This window comes from Heptranchias perlo, chromosome 27 (genome assembly GCF_035084215.1).
Source record: "Heptranchias perlo isolate sHepPer1 chromosome 27, sHepPer1.hap1, whole genome shotgun sequence".
NCBI lineage: Eukaryota > Metazoa > Chordata > Chondrichthyes > Hexanchiformes > Hexanchidae > Heptranchias > Heptranchias perlo.
The window spans coordinates 19,177,655-19,197,880 of NC_090351.1; the positions used below are offsets into that span (position 1 = coordinate 19,177,655).

Below are 20,226 nucleotides of genomic sequence, written 5' to 3' on the forward strand. Positions count from 1 at the left end.
CCATGAGATTGTATGAGGATTGGGTCGCGTGTTAGTGGCAGGATGAGTACTGGCGAGGTGAGTAGGTGGAGGTAAGATGAGGATGGGGTTTGACTTTGTGCGATAGTGTAAAATGGACGATAGTGAATCGGCTTAAAATCTCTCTCGATTTTTGCTTCCATTGACTTCAACGGAAATAAAAATTGGGAGAGATGTAAAATGGGCTGCCGATTCACTATCACCCGTTTTACACTATCGCACAAAGTTAAAATTCCCCCAAGTACTTTAATGATAAATGTAGTCACACCAGAGAAGAAAAAGTTGCCATTGAGTGTCAGGAGTTGACTGGAGGTACATCTGTAATATATGTAGAGGTCAGTAAAGCATCTCTCATGAAGGATCTGAGAAAAGTAAATACCTGGGCCAGATGGGATACAACTAGAATCCTCAATGAACTGTGTGAGGAAATCTGTAAGTGAGACGTTAGTATTTTATGAGCTCTATAAACACAAGAGCTGTACTGGAAGGTAAATTAGCAAATGCTGCCTTTATAAAAACAAGGAGTGAGGCATGACCTTGATCAAAGATCAGCTAGCCTAACATCCTTAATGGGGAAAATATATAAGAGCTCTGAAGAGTAGTAATTTTCTGACTTCGCACTACCAGTGGAGAGCTTTGCCACTGATCGCGCCTATTGAAAATTTGTGTGTGCGATGCATATGATTTTCCTATTATTGGTTGAAACATTATGAATCGTGTGCACTTAAGTTTCTCATACACGCTGTCAATGAGTGAGGTTTTGCTGGCAGCATGAATTTACAAAATTACCCCTGAGAAGATTGTCTAAATATCCATCTGGATAGCTAAGAGGCTGTGAGGAGAATTCATTGTAGATTTAGAAGCAATGTAAGTCATGCATCAAAAATCTATTGACATTCTTTGAGGCAGTAACCAAGCTAATCGAGGAAGGGTGCCCACCTGGGATTATTTATGTAGATTTCCAGACACCAACTAATCAAGTGAGGCTTCTAAATAAGGTGATAAGTTTAGATTTATACTGGAAACAAGATAATGATTATTAGAAAATATCCCAGCTTGGGGGCAATGACTGGTGGAGTTCACAGTATTCATGAATGATGTGGAGGAGAGTGCAATATTTCTTATAATGTTATAAAGTTTGCTGATGGCATTAAGCTATAAGATCAGGTGTTGAGTATATGGGAGATTGTTAGCATTCAAAGGATTCCATGCCAAATATATGGCTGAGCTATGGAATGGTAGATGAATCTTAATATGCATACATGTAGTACACATTAGAATAGCAAACATCAAGCGTGCATGCTTAATGGAAGTGTCTTATTTTCAAATAGTCTGGTGGGATTGTAGGAATGGTATTCATGTCTTGGATTACCTTAGAATTTATTGAGAATTAAGAGTTGTTGACAGGAAAGACTATTCGGTATAAAAGAGAGACCAAGCTATTTGAAGCCATGATGTGGAGATGCCGGTGATGGACTGGGGTGGACAAATGTATGGAGTCGTACAACACCAGGTTATAGTCCAACAGCTTTATTTGAAATCGCAAGCTTTCGGAGCTTTCCTCCTTCGTCAGGTGAGTCCTGACGAAGGAGGAAAGCTCCGAAAGCTTGTGATTTCAAATAAAGCTGTTGGACTATAACCTGGTGTTGTACGACACCGTACATTAAGCTATTTGAAGGCAGCTTTAACAATGGAGGAGATGTGGCAGAGGACTAAGGGCAGTAACATCAAAGGAAAGAATTCTGAGACTCTTTGATGAATCTTCATTAACCGCCTTCGACATCGCCAGAACTTTTGATAATTTTAAACAAGGTACCATCATGTGGCCTTTCACCAAAGATTTATTCATTGGTATCTAGTTTCCTCTCCTTGTAGCACCTGCTTCTTCCCTGATAAAAATATCCCATAGGAAACAGCTGAGTGGTCACCTATATGCTTTTATGCACTGTGGCCATATTATAAGCAGACAGGATTTCTCAGTAGCATAATAAAGAAAATAAAAAGGAAGTACCTTGTGTAGCACAATTAAAACAAACTTCTGATTAATATATTTTTTAGCCCTGATACTACTGAGTAATATTGTTTAAGCGTTAAGCAGAAAAGTTTGAACAGCTCAAATCAGATCATAAACACAATTTACAACAAAAATGATTGTGTGGTAGAATTGCAAATTTGTTTGCACTATTGTGCTGAGGGTAAAACTGGAGACACAAGAGATTTTCTCTCGGTGTTAACCGTAGTTAAATCACAAGTGCATTCATAACGAATGGGCTTACAATTTTCTACAGCCGGTGCGTAGAGGAAATCCTCCCCATGTTAGATTTTCTGTTCTTGAAGTAATATATTCTGCTACACAGCACTTTCCCACAGAGCTTACAGCCCATCTGAAAACTGGTATACAATAATACAAGTTGATGAAGCTGCCTCAAAGGGTAGACAGTGTTAAGAAGTAATTATAGATTTTGGGTGAATTGATACTTTTTGGAGACTATGTTGTTCTATAAAGTAAACACGGCTTGGACACACAGAGTTCTGAGTTCATTTCTGTATATGTTTTCTCTTTTTGGGGGTTTGGTTGATGGTAGGGGAAACGTAGGCTTCTGTTTCACAACTTTCCGAGATCTCTGTGCTCCTCCAATTCTGGCCTCTTGCCTATCCCCTCTTTCTTTGCCGGCCTTGCCTTCAGCTGCCTAGGCCCTAAGCTCTGGAATTCCCTCCCTAAGCCTCTCCGCCTCTCTCTCTTCTTTTAAGTCGCTGCTGAAAACCTTCCTCTTTGACCAAGCTTTTGGTCACCTAATATCCATTTATGTGGCTCAGTGTTAAACTTTGTCTGATAACGCCCATGTGAAGTGCCTTGGAACATTTTACTATGTTAAAGGTGCTATATAAATGCAAGCTGTTGTTGTTGGAGGAACTTGCCAGAAGTCTTTGACAGTGAGAGACTCCGTAAGGTTATGGGGAGAGAACAGACAGATGTGAAATGATTTTAATTAGTGAGGCAACCATTATTTATTGAAAGCACTTAGCTATCTGTTGTGTCTTCCTTTCTCTGGCTGCTGGATGTCCTGTCCCATATCCTCTCCTTCCTGTGCACCCTCCTCATGCTGTGGGATGTGATCTTCCACCCCCTCTTCATCATCGTCTTCAGCTTCTAGAAGTAGCAAGCCTTTCTACTTTGCAATATTGTGCAGAATGCAGCAAGCTACATTGAAATCTTCCACCCATGTTGGGTTTTCTGAAGCAACATATTCTGCTGCAGTGTGCTAACAGAGCATACAACCCATCTGAGAACTAACATACACCAATACAAGCTGCATTCACAAAGCAAATGAAAGATCACCAAAAAACTCCATAAAACATTTTTTTGCTACAGTAAAATGTCAAATCTTTAGGAGTAATAACTCACTTAGAATCCTCAAAATTAGATAAACAATAGAATGGAGAAAGGAATAGCACAGACTGAAAGAGTTTGGCATCATTTACATGACAGTACTGCTGTTTTATGTGCAGACGTTCCCTGTACAGTGTATTGCCACATCTTGTTTTTAATTTTCTTTTACATATGTATCTGATTCCCCGAGGTAAATTCATGAAAACAATGTAATGGGCCCGCTGTTGTGTTCTCTCTTATGTACATAGGGGAAATAATTGATCCAAGATTTTGACATTATGCTTCTATGTAATCAGTTTTTCTTTGCTATTGATTGCTTTAATTTTTCTTTACATGCTCTCTCTTCACTCCCATTTCTTCTCTAGTTGTCCACTTCCATTTCTGCTCTCATCTGTCCTGATTTCCCTCTCTTTCATTGCTTTATTTCGCTATTTTCCAAATCCCTCTGTTTCTCTCCTTCAACTACACCCTGTGATTACAGAACTTGAATGTTTTCTCTTGTTCTATGTCCCTTTGCTACCCATCAATCAGAAATTGTCTGATATTACATCCCACCAATTGTGAGATCCCTCATTACAATTTTCTTATGAGCTATGCTGTCTATGTCCTTTGGTATGTTTTGAAAATTGAATTTGTTAGTTGTTGCTGTTACATTTTCTTAAACTTTGTCCAAGTAAGTGAGTAGAAAATCCTGAAAAAATAGCAGCCTTTGATAACCATATATGTGTCATGAATCCTGTAAATATAGAAATGCCTTACAGACGGACGCACTGGCATCAGTGAATTCTATCTTTCTTAAATTTCTATCCACGTTCCATATACATGCAACTATTTTAGCACAAATAAGTGTGACCATGGTTTTCAGGTTGAATCCTACTATGGTAAAACTGAGTTTCTGATAACCACCCAGCAGACTGTGGGTTCATATTACATATTGATTTAAGGCCAGCCCTGCCTCATCATTCCCTCAAGATGTTGGTAATTTACTTGCTGTACGTAGAGGTATTGATTTGAGCATCAGTTAACTATGGTGCAGAAACCTGCAATCATCTTCAGTGATATGCACTCCCTAACTGACGCACTGTCAGACAGGTTAATCCCTAATGTACTACTGTACTTAATATCAGCCAGAGGTCCCTCGCCCATTCATAGTAAATGCAACTCCTCATTTTGAAAAGTACCACAACAAAACATTGAAGAGAAAACAAAAAAAACCTCTAATGCTGGTGCTCCAGGCTCACCTTGTTTAAAGACTGGAAATTGCTGTTGGTGCACTAAAGAATTCTACTACAGCCCGCAATTACAGAGCCGTACAGAAGGATTTTAGGAGAATTTTCGCATGCTCTTTAACCCCCACTTATAGCTGTTTTTAAAGCAGGAATAAATCATGAGCAGCTGAGGTGGCAGAGTGGAGGAGAGGCAGAAGCCCATAAAAAGGTGGGAGTCGGAGGACCGAGAGCAGCAGAGGCAGCAGAGCGGAGGAGAGGGAGCGGCCCATAAAAAGGTGGGAGTCGGAGGACCGAGAGCAGCAGAGGCAGCAGAGCAGAGGAGAGGGAGCGGCCCATAAAAAGGCGGGAGTCGGGGGACCGAGAGCAGCAGAGGCAGCAGAGCGGAGGAGAGGGAGCGGCCCATAAAAAGGTGGGAGTCGGAGGACCGAGAGCAGCAGAGGCAGCAGAGCGGAGGAGAGGGAGCGGCCCATAAAAAGGTGGGAGTCGGAGGACCGAGAGCAGCAGAGGCAGCAGAGCGGAGGAGAGGGAGCGGCCCATAAAAAGGTGGGAGTCGGAGGACCGAGAGCAGCAGAGGCAGCAGAGCGGAGGAGAGGGAGCGGCCCATAAAAAGGTGGGAGTCGGAGGACCGAGAGCAGCAGAGGCAGCAGAGCGGAGGAGAGGGAGCGGCCCATAAAAAGGTGGGAGTCGGAGGACCGAGAGCAGCAGAGGCAGCAGAGCGGAGGAGAGGGAGCGGGAGCGCAAGTGTCAGGGAGAGAGAAAAAAAAACAAAGTGAGGTCAGCAAAAGGGAAGGAGCTGATTGGTGAGTAGCTGTTGAGTGTTTTTTTTAAAGTCTTTAAGTTTATTTCTGTTAAGTTTATTTAATAGTCTAATAAATCGAGTCATGGCAAGGTACCTCATATCCCTGAAATGCACATCTTGTGCCATATGGGAATTCCAGGCACTTCCTGGACGGCCACAGGTGCAGGAAGTGTCATCAGCTGGAGGAGCTCGAGCTCCGGGTTTCAGAGATTGAGCAGCGGCTGGCGTCACAGCAGTGCATCCACGAGACTGAGATCTACATGGATAGCACGTTTCAGGAAGTGGCCACCCCACAGCTTAAGAGAGTGCAGGCAAAGAGAGACTGGGTGACTGCCAGACAGACAAGGAGGACCAGGCAGGTAGTGCAGGAGTCCCCTGAGGGCTTCTCGCTCTCTAACTGGTATTGGTGAGGGAGAAGGTTCTTCTGGGGAGTGCAGCCAGAGCCAAGACCATACACCATGGGTGGCTCAGCTGTACGGGGGTGGGGGGGGGGGGGGGGGGGGTGAACAGCCAGAGGTTGTGGTCCATATCAGTACCAAAGACATAGGTAGAAAGAGTGATGAGGACCTGCAGGCAGATTTTAAGGAGTTAGGAAAGAGATCAAGAAGCTGGACCTCAAAGGTAGTAATCTCCGGAATACTCCCGGTGCCACGCGCGAGAGAGCATGCAAATAGGAGGATAGAGCAGATGAATGCGTGAATGGAGAGATGGTGCAGGAGAGAGAGTTTTAGATTCCTGGGGCATTGCAACCATTTCAGGGGGAGGTGGGACCAGTACAAGCCAGACGGGTTGCACCTCAACAGGGCCGGGACCAATATCCTCGCGGGGAGGTTTGCGAGTGCTTTTGGGGAGGGTTTAAACTGGCTTGGCAGGGGAATAGGAACCTGAGCGTAGATTCAAAAGGGAGAGAAGCAAAGCTGGAAATGGAAGGCATAAAATTAGTAAGTGAGTTTGGAAGGCAGAGGAAACAAAGGTTAGAAACTAGACAACAAAGGAGTTTGATAGTGCTTAATGGTATATACCTCAATGCAAGGAGTCTAGTGAATAAGACAGATGAGCTGAGGGCACAGATAGACACATGGAAGTCTTAGCTATTACTGAATATCTTAGCTATTACTGAAACATGGCATAAACAGGGGCAGGAATGGCAACTCAACATTCCTGGTTACGGGTTTTCAGATGAGATAGAGAGGATAAAAAAGGAGAGGGGGTGGCAATATTGGTTAAAGAAACAATTACGGCGGTGAGGAGGGATGATATGTTAAAAGGATCATCAAATGAGGCCATATGGGTTGAGCTAAAGAACAAAAAAGGGGCAGTTACACTGCTGGGAGTGTACTATAGACCCCCAAACAGCCAGAGGGAGATAGAAGAGCAAATATGTCGGCAAATTTCTGAGAAGTGCAAAAACAATAGTGCAGTAATAGTGGGGGATTTCAACTACCCTAATTTTAATGGGATACAATCAGTGCAAAAGGTATAGAGGGCGCAGAATTCATAAATTGCATTCAGGAGAACTTTTTTAGCCAGTACGTAGCAAGCCCAACAAGAGAGGAGGCAGTTCTGGATTTAGTTTTAGGAAATGAAGCGGGGCAGGTGGAAGGAGTATCAGTGGAAGAGCATTTTGGTGGTAGTGATCATAATTCAGTCAGATTTAGCATAGTTATGGAAAAGGACAAAGATAGAACAGGAGTTAAAGTTCGGAAATGGGGAAAGGCCAATTTTACTAAGCTAAGATGTGATTTAGCAAAAGTGGACTGGAAACAGCTACTTGAAGGTAAATCAATGTCAAAGCAGTGGGAGGCATTCAAGGGGGAGATTTAAGGGGTTCAGGGTAAACATGTTCCCACAAAGAAAAAGTGTGGGACTGCCAAATCTAGAGCCCCCTGGATGACAATGGGCATACAGGGTAAGATAAGGCAAAAAAGGAAAGTTTATGTCAGACACCAAGAGCTCAATACTGCAGAAAGCCTAGAGGAGTATAGAAAGTGCAGGGGTGAAATTGAAAAGGAAATTAGGAAAGCAAAGAGAGGGCATGAAAAAATACTGGCAAATAAAATTAAGGAAAACCCAAAAATGTTTTATAAATACATAAAGAGCAAGAGGATAACTGAAGAAAGAGTAGGGCCTATTAGAGACCAAAAAGGTAACCTATGTGTGGAGGCGGAAGATTTGGGTATAGTTCTTAATGAATGCTTTGCGTCTGTCTTCACAAAAGAGGGGGATGATTGTAGTTAGGGAGGAGTGTGAAATATTGGATGGGATAAACATAGTGAGAGAGAAAGTATTAAGGGGTTTAGCATCTTTGAAAGTAGATACATCCCCAGGCCTGGATAAAATGTATCCCAGGGGGTTAAGAGAAGCAAGGGAGGAAATAGCCATGGCTCTGACCATCATTTTCTGATCCTCCCTGGTTGCAGGCAAGCGCCCGACGATTGGAGCACTGCTAATGTTGTACCGTTGTTTAAAAAGGGAGACAGAGATAGACCGAGTAATTATAGGCCAGTCAGTCTAACCTCGTGGTGGGCAAATTATTGGAATCGATTCTGAAGGACAGCATAAATCGTCATTAGAAAGCCACGGGTTAATCAAGGACAGTCAGCATGGATTTGTTAAGGGAAGGTCGTGTCTGACTAACTTGACTGAATTTTTGAGGAGGTAACAAGCAGGGTCGATGAGGGTAACCTGTTTGATATAGTGTACATGGATTTTAGCAAGGCTTTTGACAAGGTCCCACGTGACAGACTGGTCAAAAAAAAACCATGGGATCCAAGGGAAAGTGGCCAGTTGGATCCAAAATTGGCTCAGTGGCAGGAAACAAAGGGTAATGGTTGACGGGTGCTTTTGCGACTGGAAGGCTGTTTCCAGTGGGGTTCCACAAGGCTCAGTACTAGGTCCCTTGCTTTTTGTGGTATATGTTAATGATTTGGACTTGAATGTGGGGGGCTTGATCAAGAAGTTTGCAGATGATACAAAAATTGGCCGTGTGGTTGATAGTGAAGAGTAGTGAAGCTGTAGACTGCAGGAAGATATCAATCAACTGGTCAGGTGGGGCAGAAAAGTAGCAAATGGAATTCAATCAAGAGAAGTGTGAGGTAATGCCTTTGGGGAGAGCAACCAAGGCAAGGGAGTACACAATAAATGGAAGGATACTAAGAGGTGTAGAGGAACAAAGGGACCTTGGAGTGCACATCCACAGATCCCTGAAGGTAGCAGGACAGATGGATAAGGTGGTTAAAAAGGCATATGGGATACTTTCCTTTATTAGCCGAGGCATAAAATATACGAGAAGGGAGGTTATGCTAGAACTGTATAAAACATTGATTAGGCCACAGCTTGAGTACTGTGTACAGTTCTGGGCACCACATTACATGAAAGATGTGATTGCACCAGAAAGAGTACAAAGGAGATTTACGAGGGTGTTGCCAGGGTTGGAGAATTTTAGCTATGAGAAAAGATTGGATAGGCTGAGGTTGTTTCCTTTGGAATAAGGGAGGCTGAGGGGAGATTTAATTGAGGTATATAAAATTATGACGGGACTAGAAAGAGTGGATAGGGAGGACTGATTTCCCTTAGCAGAGTAGTCTGTGTCAATAGGAAATCCTTGTAAGCCAACACCGATGCATGATGGACAGTTGTATGTCACTGTGTGTGCTAACTAGATTTGCACAATCCAGCTTAAGATTACTTATCTGCTTGTGGGACAAGAGTGCTCATATTAAAAAGCAGCAGAATTGTGGGAGGTTTGCTCCATTTTTGGTGGCCACCTTGGACATTGTAGGCCAGAATACCATTGAGGAATATGGGAAGTATAAAACTGGTGGTTTCCCTATACCATCAAGTTTCCTTATTCAATTATTGACACACAGGTATAGGCTGGACCTGAAAACTATCAGACATTGTGCATTACAATACAAGGATCGCTTGAAGCACTTTGACATATGTTCCTGTTCTGTTTTTGTTCGCCTGGAGGATCAGATCGACACCACAGCTAATGTCCTTAAGCAAGTCAGTACCTCAAGGATCCTGCGTCACTCCCACCACTTCTGCAAAGCACCAGTACAGCTACATACATCCCAAAGGATGTAAAACAGTGAGCTTGAGGATGTAACACTGGGTGAGTTACAGCGCACGGGTGAGGGGAAGCCAGTGGTGTTAGCAAATAAAGAACAGGCAGCTGTTCCGCCGAGGGCCAGCATAGTTTGTGCCTCAGCTGTAGTACCTAGGGATTCTGACCTCACAGGTTCTGCTTGTAGAAGATTGCTGTCTGAGCAAAATCATCCACTGCAGTCACTTGAATCTGTGTAAAATATCCTGCATAGTCAGACATGGTGTATGGATGTATCCACTAGCTGGATCTGTGCAAATGTGGATGAATGCTGTTTGCAATGCAGTCTGTCATGGAGCATGCAGCAAATACATGGGCCTCTGCAGTGGAGCCTCTGTGGCCACACATCCTAAGCACAGTGGAAGTATCTCTTATAAACTATTTGCACTTGTGCTGTAGAGGGCTTGGCCTCAAATTTATATGTATGTCCAGCTTCAACATGCTGGATGAACATATTGAGAAATTGAAGCAGGGGGTTCACAGACCTTATTTCTTCCCAGAGATCTATTTCCATTCAGATTAGCGGACATGCTGAGGGAGTGCCCAGCAGCAGTGGCATGGCCGGAGCATCTAAATAAAACAAGTGTTAAACTCACCGGTTGAGTAATGTGGGGTAGTGAAAAATGGGGACCTGTTTTATTCCCCAGTTCCTCTAATTAAAATAAGCAGTCTTTGGAATAGTTTTAAGTTTGGAAGATTTTTTAAAATTCGACAGTGCTGCTCAGAGGTTGAGACAAGTGGGTCAGGATGAAATTCCTTCACAAAACTGGGACAGTTGGAGAAGTGTGACTGGTGGGTGATTCTCCTTGCCTCAACTAATGGGCTGTGTTATAACGATATATTATCAGTAATTACCTAGGTAATTATTTTGTTTAATGCTTTAAATGTAGCTGCTAAAGTTGACACATATAACGCCTAGTCTTGCTAATTAAGCAGTGGGAAACCAGTAATGTCTACTACAATGAAGGACAGTTTTTAAAATTGCTTTGCATTGTGAAGGTTTCTTTTAAATGATGCCAGTAATGTTCAATTATGCATTTCAATTAAGGAGTTTCTTTTAACCAGATGAACGCACACTTGCGTATTCCTAACCTCTAGTTAAATGTTGGGCTAAATCCAACATGGGAATACTCAGTCGACAGTTCTTGAGGTAGATTTTCAACCTGCTGCCCAAGCGTAAAACGGCCATTAAAGAAACCACCTGATTCTCAAATCTATTGATTACTTTTGATTTGATTTGAAATTCTTCTATCTGTTATTTTTAAGGAGACTATTGTGAGTTTAGAGTCTTGCCTTAGATATTCTCTTGGGCACAGCACTGCTAGTCACTTCTGTAAGGAGTCCCTGCATCTTACATTTAGTGCTATGCCCACACTGCCCAATATGTAGCTGTATGATGGTTTAACTCAGGTTGCAATAATAATATCCTTTTTTAATCTGAACTGGATTTTACATCTGTGCTTCTTCAGTCTCTCCCAAGACGGACTGAGAAAACACTTGGTAAGATATGAATTGTTAAGCTGCTTTATTTTACAGCGAGTGAACATATAAAGTAACAGTTAGCATCAGATTTACTTAGTTCAAACAGTACAACTTATCTTTGCATAATAATGCAAAATAATGAACATGCTATGCTTCCCCACATTAGTTGGTCATCTACCTTAACAGAAACAAAATCACTTCAAACTACCCTGCTCCATTTTTCTTCTGACCCTGGCCAAAGCTTACCCTCGTAGATTTCTGTGTAAAATCTGACTGACTTGGCAGGCTATTCTGGAGCTGACCAATTGCCTGTATCTCTGTCTCTGTTTTTTTTAAAAAATCTCCCCTTGTTTACAGCTAGAAAGGACCAAACACTTTGTGTGAGGTGTATATTGGTTGCCAGAACAGGCTACCGAATTGCTTATTATTTATAGCTTGTGGAAATGCAGCATCAAAGTTTGATTCAATAGTATTTTAATTCCCTGTTGCCTCAGTGCCTTTTTTTAAACTTGTGTGAATACATCTTACTTTAAAAACCCAACACTTAAAAGTAACTCTTTTTGTTCCAAATCCGTTCCGTGGAGAAATTGTCAAAACAATTATGAGCCATGACAGACAGTAATCCATTTAAAATGAAAGGTTAATCTCTCCACAAATTAGTTTCATATGAATGTGTTAAATAATCATATGCTAATATTTGCACTGCAGAATTTTAACTGGAGAAAAATTCTTTACCTTGGGTTTCAAGACTTTCACATAGTTCAGTTTTGGCTTCTCCATTGGGACGGAGATTTCCTTTCTGGGTAAACTTGTTCGACATTGTGGCTGCAGTCACTACAGCTTTCAGGCTGCGCTTGCGCCTCTGCACATTCTGCTCTGGGTGGAACAGGATGACGTAAACCTTGGGCATATAGAGCATGCCGAGCGACACAGAAGCACTCAGATTTATGGAAATAGTCAAAGTGGTGGTTTGAATATACATCTGAAAAAAATAAAAGAAAAAAAATACATGTTTCAGTAAACACGTTCCACTTGTATAAATGTATTGACTTGCAAAAGTACATTTGGTTGCAGCAATTGTCATTAATAAATCTGTTTGGGTCATACATGCATATATCTGGCCAATCCTACATTAAAACACTGACTACACTTCAAAAAGTACTTCATTGGCTGTAAAGCGCTTTGGGACGTCATGAGGTTGTGAAAGGCACTATATAAATGCAAGTCTTTTGTTCTTTCTTTAATTCCAACCCTTCGTTATTTTTCTATAACGTAATTTCCCCCCTGTGATCTTCATTCTCATGTGACTCCATTCAGCTGTGCCCCTCTCTATAATGTCAGCCAATGCCATAGGAAGATAAGTCAGGAAGGTTTTACTTCCCTGAATGATCCAGTATTTCATTATACTCCACTAAACAGCTTGGCTGCAAACTGAAAAACACCATCAAAATTGAGGTTGGCAACTTCAACTGTCAGGCAATTCTGAAATGGAATCTGTGATCAATTGTTTAAGACCAGCACACTGTAACTGGCAGGCTACCAGGTGGGACTTATTTTTCCTCGTTTCATTTATTCTTGGAACATTTTTCACAAAAATACAAACCAAGAAAATGTAACATTGAATTATTTTGTTCATTGAAATGCTTGAAAATAGTGCATCTATCATTTTGATCATGTTGGGCATTTTAACAACTCCAATGTTGAAGTAAAATACCCTTTGTGCCATTTTTCTGACATTTTCAAAATTGAACTTATTATCCAGTCCTTTTACAATGCATCCCCTTATTGGCTCTTGGTTTTTGGGTTCTCCTAGAAGATTACATCCCTGCAGGGGGTTGGGAAGGATCTAGTCATGAGGCTCCAGGCATCATGACTGTGTGACAGGCTTGATGCACCAGCTGGCCTCTTCCTGCCGTCATTTTTGTATGTTCAGCACTGCTTTTAACAACAATAACAATAACTTGCATTTATATAGCGCCTTGGGATGTTTTACGACGTTAAAGGCGATTCACAGGAGCGATTATCAATCAAAATTTGACACTGAACCACATAAGGAGATAATAAGGCAGGTGACCAAAAGTTTGGTCAAAAAGGTAGGTTTTAAGGAGCATCTTAAAGGAGGAGAGAGAGGTAGAGTGGTTTAAATTGGCAATTCCAGAGCTTAGGGCCTAGGCAGCTGAAGGTATGGCCACCAATGGTAGGGCAAAAGGAGTGTGGGATGCATAGGATGCCAGATTGAAGGAGTTCTTGGAGGACTGTAGGGCTGGAGGATGTTACAGAGATAGTGAGTGGCAAGGCCATGAAGGGACTTCAACACAACTACGAGAATTTTAAATTTGAAAGAATCAATCAGGAGCCAATGTAGGTTGGTAAGCACAGGGCTGATGGGTGAGCAGGACTTAGTGTGGGATAGGATACGGGCAGCAGAGATTTTGATGAGTTCAAGTTTATGGAGGGTGGAGTAAGGGAGACCGGCCAGGTTAGCATTGAAATATCGAGTTTGGCGATGACGAAGCATGGATAAAATATTCAGCAGTGGATGGGCTGAGGCAGGGGCAGAGATAGGCAATGTTATGGAGGTGGAATCAGGAGGTTTTGTGATGGAAAGAACATGGGGTCAGAAGCTCAGCTTGGAAACAAATAGGACGTCGAGGTTGCAAACATTCTGGTTCAGCTTGAGACAGTGGCCGGGGAAGGGGTTGGAATCAATTGCGAGGGGAAATTTCAGCTCATCCAGGACTGGATATCGGACAAGCAGGTTGACAATACAGAGGCAATGAAGTGGTTGAGAGAGGTGGTGGAGACGTAGAGTAGGCTGTCATCAGCATAGTTGTGGAACCTGATGCCATATCTTTGGATGATGTTGCCAAGGGGCAGCATGTAGATGAGGAATAGGATGGGGTCCAAGATCATTGGGGTACTGCAAATGTAACAGTGTAGGGGCGAGAAAAGAAGACACTATAGGAGATGCTCTGGCTACGACTGGATAGTTAAAGTGGAACCAAGCGAGGGTAATCCTACTCAGTTGGACAATGGAGGAGAGGAGTTAGAAGAGGATGGTGTGGTAGATTATGACAAAGGCTGCAGAGAGGCCAAGAAAGATGAGGAGGAATCGTACACCGTGGTCAAAGTCACATTGCATTTCATTTGTGCCTTTGATAAGGGCTGTGGCAAGGACGGGAACCTGATTGGAAAGGTTCAAATATGGAATTGCGAGAAAGATGGGCACGGATTTGGGAGTCGACAACACGTTCAAGGACATTGGAGTGGAAGGGGAGGTTGGAAGTGGGCACTTCAGTACGATACTGTAACCATTCAAGTCTTCAGATATATATTTGCATTTCATTGGCTAAAATGCAATATTGATAAGCAGCAAACAATCACAACTCAACAAGTTATTTGTAATTCATTCATGGGATGTGGGCGTCACTGTCAAGGCCAGCATTTATTGCACATCCCTAATTGCCCTTGAGAAGGTAGTGGTGAGCCACGTTCTTGAACCGCTGCAGTCCATGTGGTGAAGGTTCTCCCACAGTACTGTTAGGTAGGGAGTTCCAGAATTTTGACCCAGTGAAGGTGAAGGACCGGTGACATATTTCCAAGTCAGGATGGTGTGTGACATGGAGTTGAATGTGGTACACACTGCAGCCTTGGTACGCCAGTGGTGGAGGTAGTGAATGTTTAAGGTGGTGGATGGGGTGCCAATCAAGTGGGATGCTTCGTCCTGGATGGTGTCGAGCTTCTTGAGTGTTGTTGGAGCTGCACTCATCCAGGCAAGTGGAGAGTATTCTATCACACTCCTGACTTGTGCCTTGTAGATGGTGGAAAGGCTTTGGGGAGTCAGGAGGTGAGTCACTCACCACAGAATACCCAGCCTCTGACCTGCTCTGTAACCACTGTAGTTATGTGGCTGGTCCAATTAAGTTCCTGACCCCCAGGATGTTTATGGTGGAGGATTCGGCGATGGTAATGCCATTGAATGTCAAGGGGAGGTGGTTAGACTCTCTTGTGGGAGATGGTCATTGCCTGGCACTTGTCTGGCACGAATGTTACTTGCCACTTATCAGACCAAGCCTGGATGTTGTCCAGGTCTTACAGCATGCAGGCATAGACTACTTCATTATCTGAGAGGTCGTGAATGGAACTGAACATTGTGCAATCATCAGCAAACATCCCCACTTCTGATCTTATGATGGAGGGAAGGTCATTGATGAAGCAGCTGAAGATGGTTGGGCCTAGGACACTGCCCTGAGGAACTCCTGCAGCAGTGTCCTGGGGCTGAGATGATTGGTCTCCAACAACCACTAACATCTTCCTTTGTGCTAGGTAAGACTCCAGCCACTGGAGAGTTTTCCCCCTGATTCCCATTGACTTCAATTTTACTCGGGCTCCTTGGTGCCACACTCGGTCAAATGCTGCCTTGATGTCAAGGGCAGTCACTCTCACCTCACTTCAAGTGTGTAACATACCAATTATCAAGTAGTTGAACAAATCAAATTACTCAGGATTTTCAAAAAATATTATTCAGTCCCCCCATCATTCTTTCTCACTAACAGTAAGGTTAATAGTACTAAAAGTAAGGGTCTAACATAATAAAGACATAAAAAAACACATTCTGAAAAAAATTACCAAACTTATCAATATACTTACCTATAAATTATTTTAAAAACACCTCCAAGAATCTCTCCCATGCGGCCTACATCTAGCTCAGGTCCTTGGGTTGACTTTTCCTCCGTTCCCCCATGTTACATATTTTCTTAGGGTTTTCCTCCCAATATTTTCTGGCCTTCCTCCATGACTTCCCTTTCCATTACAGATTTGTGACTTTTCTGCCACTTTGCTCCTTCTGTGTATACACATGCCATTATACCTCTCACTGCCGCCTTTTGACGTGTCCTTGGCTCCATTATATCACTGCTACCCACCTATTGATGGCAGCTGCTCTTTGACCTTTCACTAAGGTAACTCTGTTCATCATCTTCTGCTAACCTCTGACCTCTCCTCTTTTGTCAGCCATTGATGGGCATCTCCCTCATCCTCCTACTACTCCTTATACCACAGTGCATATTTACAATTGTCTTCCCCAACCTGCTGCCAGACCCATGCCTCTGCTCTCTTCCTACATTTTGACATCTCAGTTCCTCTCTGCTATTCACTGGTTTATGTCATGCTCTCCTCCCCTTACCCCCAGGTATTCTCATGCAACATACCTTTTCCACCCCAACCCTGCCACTGTTCCATGCATGCTTATCCTCCACTCCTTGGTCTCAATTATCTTTCCCTCATGGGCCTTCGATACACATTCAAACCACAAACTCTTTCCAGTCTATATCCATAGCTTCTATATCTAAGGTTAGTACAACTGTCTCTCCCTGATGCCAAAATGTGTGCAAATTACAAATTATATCAATTAATAATTTATAAGTTACTTTTCTGTTCAAGGCTTTTATCATACAATCATACAGCACAGAAGGAGGCCATTCAGCCCACCGTGCCTGTGCCAGCTCTTTGAAAGAGCTATTCACTTACTCACACTCCACTGCTCTTTCCCCAAAGCCCTGCAAATGTTTCCTTTTCATGTATCTATCTAATTCTCTTTTGAAAGTTTCTATTGAATCTTTTTCCACTACCCTTTCAGGCAGTGCATTCCAGACATATGACATAATATTCATCTATTAGACTTTTCTGTTGATTATTCAGCCCTAAACATTATGCAATGTTTTGTTATAAGCATTAAAGATGGAATTAGGTCCACCTGAATTGATTTTATGTTTTCTTGCAGAAATTAACTTTACAAATAAGCACTTCAGTGATTTATTCTGGTCACATTTTTACATCACCTGGTTGGCATAATACACAGGAAATCTGTTGCTGCAGCTTCTTACACCGAATATCTAGTTGGCTTGCTGCAATAGAACGTGCTTATCTATATGCAGGTCACTAGCACTAGAGCACTGATAGAACTGTCAGTTTACAAATTTACAAACTGATTTTGTTATAAATGTCTGAGCACACAACGAAAAGTGTTGAGCAAAATCGCCTTCACTATAATAAGTCATATCGCTGGAAATAATTATATCTAAAGCACAAGAGTGGGAATACTCATTGGCTCTTGTTCTGTCAATGCAAGCAGAGACTTAAAATTCAAATGACAAAAACCCAGGTGTAATGTGTTGTGCCCCACTTAATTTCTAAAGATTTTTTTTTCCCTCTGTAGATTTGAGATATGAATAAGAACAATCACTTTTGAGCCTGAATTTGTAAAGAAAGACTATTGCTACACTGTGAAATGCTATCTGCTTTCCTCCTGTCCAAACCTGTAATTAAGTTTATTGAAATAAGATACCGTATAGTTACAGAACTGGGTGAAGTGACACTATACTGTATATGATATTTTTTCTACTAAAGGGTGCAGATCTTTTAGAAACAATTCTAAAATAAATAAAATAGTGATTTTTGAATATACTGTGATTTGCTACTGGGATAAGGAAACTCATTCTCAAGTATTCTATTTTGTAACAAACATATTTTTCATGCAAATATTAAAATCTCTAAAGTGATATTTTTCCCAAGAAATAAAATATTTAAAGGTTTGATTTCATCTGCGCATTAGCTTTCGCACACTGGTAAATCCATTCACTATACATTCCTGCCTGTGCTACTATAATGGAATCATTAACCCATTTTTAAAACAACTATTAAGTGCAGACACGAATTTAAAGCAAACACATTAACCAGCGTACTAAAACCAGGGTATAAAGGAAATGAACTCCTTAAGGTTAAATTAGCTCCTTGAAGCTCTTATTACAATCTGTCGGCCAACTTTTAGACATTTCTACTGAAGGAAAGCCCTCAACACTTTACTACGTTGGATTAATTTGCTACAAGAGCTAGCTTAATTTCAAATTTATAAATGTAATTTTGTTAATCTCTTTGTCTCACTCTCTATTTCAAGAGAAATTTTGGTTGAAAAAGTACATCCTAACACTCAGTACTGTAGCTAAGGTCTCATGATACATGTGGGATTTGAAATTACATTGTGCCATATTATTAACAAGGATGCTAATATCTTTGTATGAAATACCTTTGGTTTCTACTTTAACAGGTTAACACCCTCATTTAAATAGATATCAGTTTAGATACTTTAAGAAAATAAGAGGTAATTTTCACCTTCACTGCTCGGGCGATAAACAGAGGGAGGGGATTACCCACCCAATTTTCATCCCATTGTCTCACCCAAAACTGGATGCCATATTCAAGATGTAGTCTGAACAGACCACTATAACATTTGATCATTATCTTCTCTGATTAAGTAGTCTATTGTTTTGCCTATGTAGTTCAACATCCTGTTGGCTTTGCTGATTGCTGCTGGTTGGACATGTTTAGCGTCAACTCTCTAACGCTCCTAGGTCTCTTTTAGCTTCATCCTCAGCCATTTCACGCCACTCATGAAGTATACGTGTTGTCTATTTTTTTCCTTATGTACAGCACTTTACACTTTCCTGCAGTAAATTTTATCTGCCATTGTTCTGCCGACTTACATACTTGCTCCAACTCATTCTGTGGTATCTGAGCTAGCTCCTCTGATTCCACTGCCTCTCCTAGTTTGTCATCATGCTCCCCTTGTTCATTTACCTGATTCAACATGCCTCCGTATTTCTGTCAGATGCGCCCCATGTACAAGGAACTGACTGGTATGGGGTCTGCACATGGGGTATTTTTCGAACTGTTGAATGTCCTCTCACATTCCAAGCATTAAATACTATAACTGGGGCATTTTGAAAGCAACACCCATCATTAATTTTAACTTGATTTGACAAATAGGTATCTGTATCTTACAGTTGGAAGGCATGTCACTGACTGGGCTGCAGTGAAAGTCCAGGAGCGACTTTCTAGATTCTCCTCCTTCTTTAATGATCTTTCTGTGGTGTTGAGCTCTTGTAAATTCTTCATTTACAAGTAGCTTTGCGATGATTCTGAAGGCAATATTTGGGTGTTTCTCTATTAACATAAACATTTTCTACATAATAAAACAGAAAATGATGGACATATACAGCAGGTGAGTCAGCATGTGTGGAGAGAGCAATGTTTTGGGCCCAGCCCTTCTTTAGAACTTATTTTCTACATGTTTTGATTAAAGAAAATGGAAAAATATGCAAAAAAAAATCCCCCCCCCAAAAAAAAACTAATTTCTGTGCCTTTAACAATTCTTTCCTATGGAGAGTCATATTCTTTATGTCCACTCTATATGGCCAGGCTATGTGCACTGTATAATTACATTGGAAAGAACAGGAAATCAGATGACAATTCCGTTCAAGATAATTTACAAAAGATTGCCTATGGTAATGAAGCTTTCGCATACTCTGTATGAGAGCACTTTCCACTCACCGAAAAGATGCTGGATGCCAACCGGGAGCCAAAGAAATAATTTCTTCCCAATTTCCTGATACCCTTCCTCTTTTAACATTGCTTTCTACTGACCTGAAAAATTACCCATATTCCAACCACTTAAGATCTGAACTTGAGGTTCTGTCTCCAAAACATAAACATTAGGTGAAAATAAAAACAGAAAATGCTGGAAATACTCAACAAGTCAGGCAGCATCCGTGAAGAAAGAAACAGAGTTAACGTTTCAGGTCGATGACCCTTCGTCAGGTGGGGGTTCAATTTGAGGTCGGGAAACCCATTAGTACGGGTTTCCCGGACGTCCTTACGATTTTGACATAAGGACATCTTTTATTTTTTTTCTCGGTTTCCCATCTGGCTGACCGGCTGATTGACAGGCTCATCTCAATCGGATGGGAGACGAGCCAGGGAGAGGACGTCTGCAGGTAAGTCTTTGTTTGCATGGATGGAGTGGGGGGGGGGGAGTAAACGGGGGGCATAGGTGGGCACGGGGTCGTGAGTCATGGGGGATGGGATCGGGGGCCAGTCATGGGGCAGGATCGGGGGTCATCGTGGGGGTCTGCGGTCATTGAGGGGGAGGGGAGGGGAGGGGAGGGGGATCGGGGTTCGGGGTTGGGGGATCGGAGTCGGGGGATCGGATGAACAGTGTCGGGGGTGGTTGGGGTTGGGGATCCGCAATTGGTGGGGGTCCACGATCGGGGGGTCAGGGGTCCGCGATCAGGGTGGGGTTGGGGCGTCGGTGCAGGTAGCGTTGTTGGGCCTCGGGGAAGCACTCCTGCTCCTCAAGGCCCAT

At 42.3% G+C, this 20,226-nt stretch overlaps 1 protein-coding gene across 4 annotated transcripts in view; it reads right to left on the reverse strand.

The window, feature by feature from the left end:
- LOC137344446 (metabotropic glutamate receptor 4-like) overlaps nucleotides 1–20,226 on the reverse strand; it is a 922,939-nt gene that overhangs the window by 26,814 nt on the left and 875,899 nt on the right. For all 4 annotated transcript variants that reach the window (XM_068007420.1, XM_068007417.1, XM_068007416.1 and 1 more), the window contains one exon: nucleotides 11,763–12,009. In XM_068007420.1, coding sequence (XP_067863521.1) covers nucleotides 11,763–12,009 — 247 coding nt within the window. The remainder of the gene's footprint in view (nucleotides 1–11,762; nucleotides 12,010–20,226) is intronic.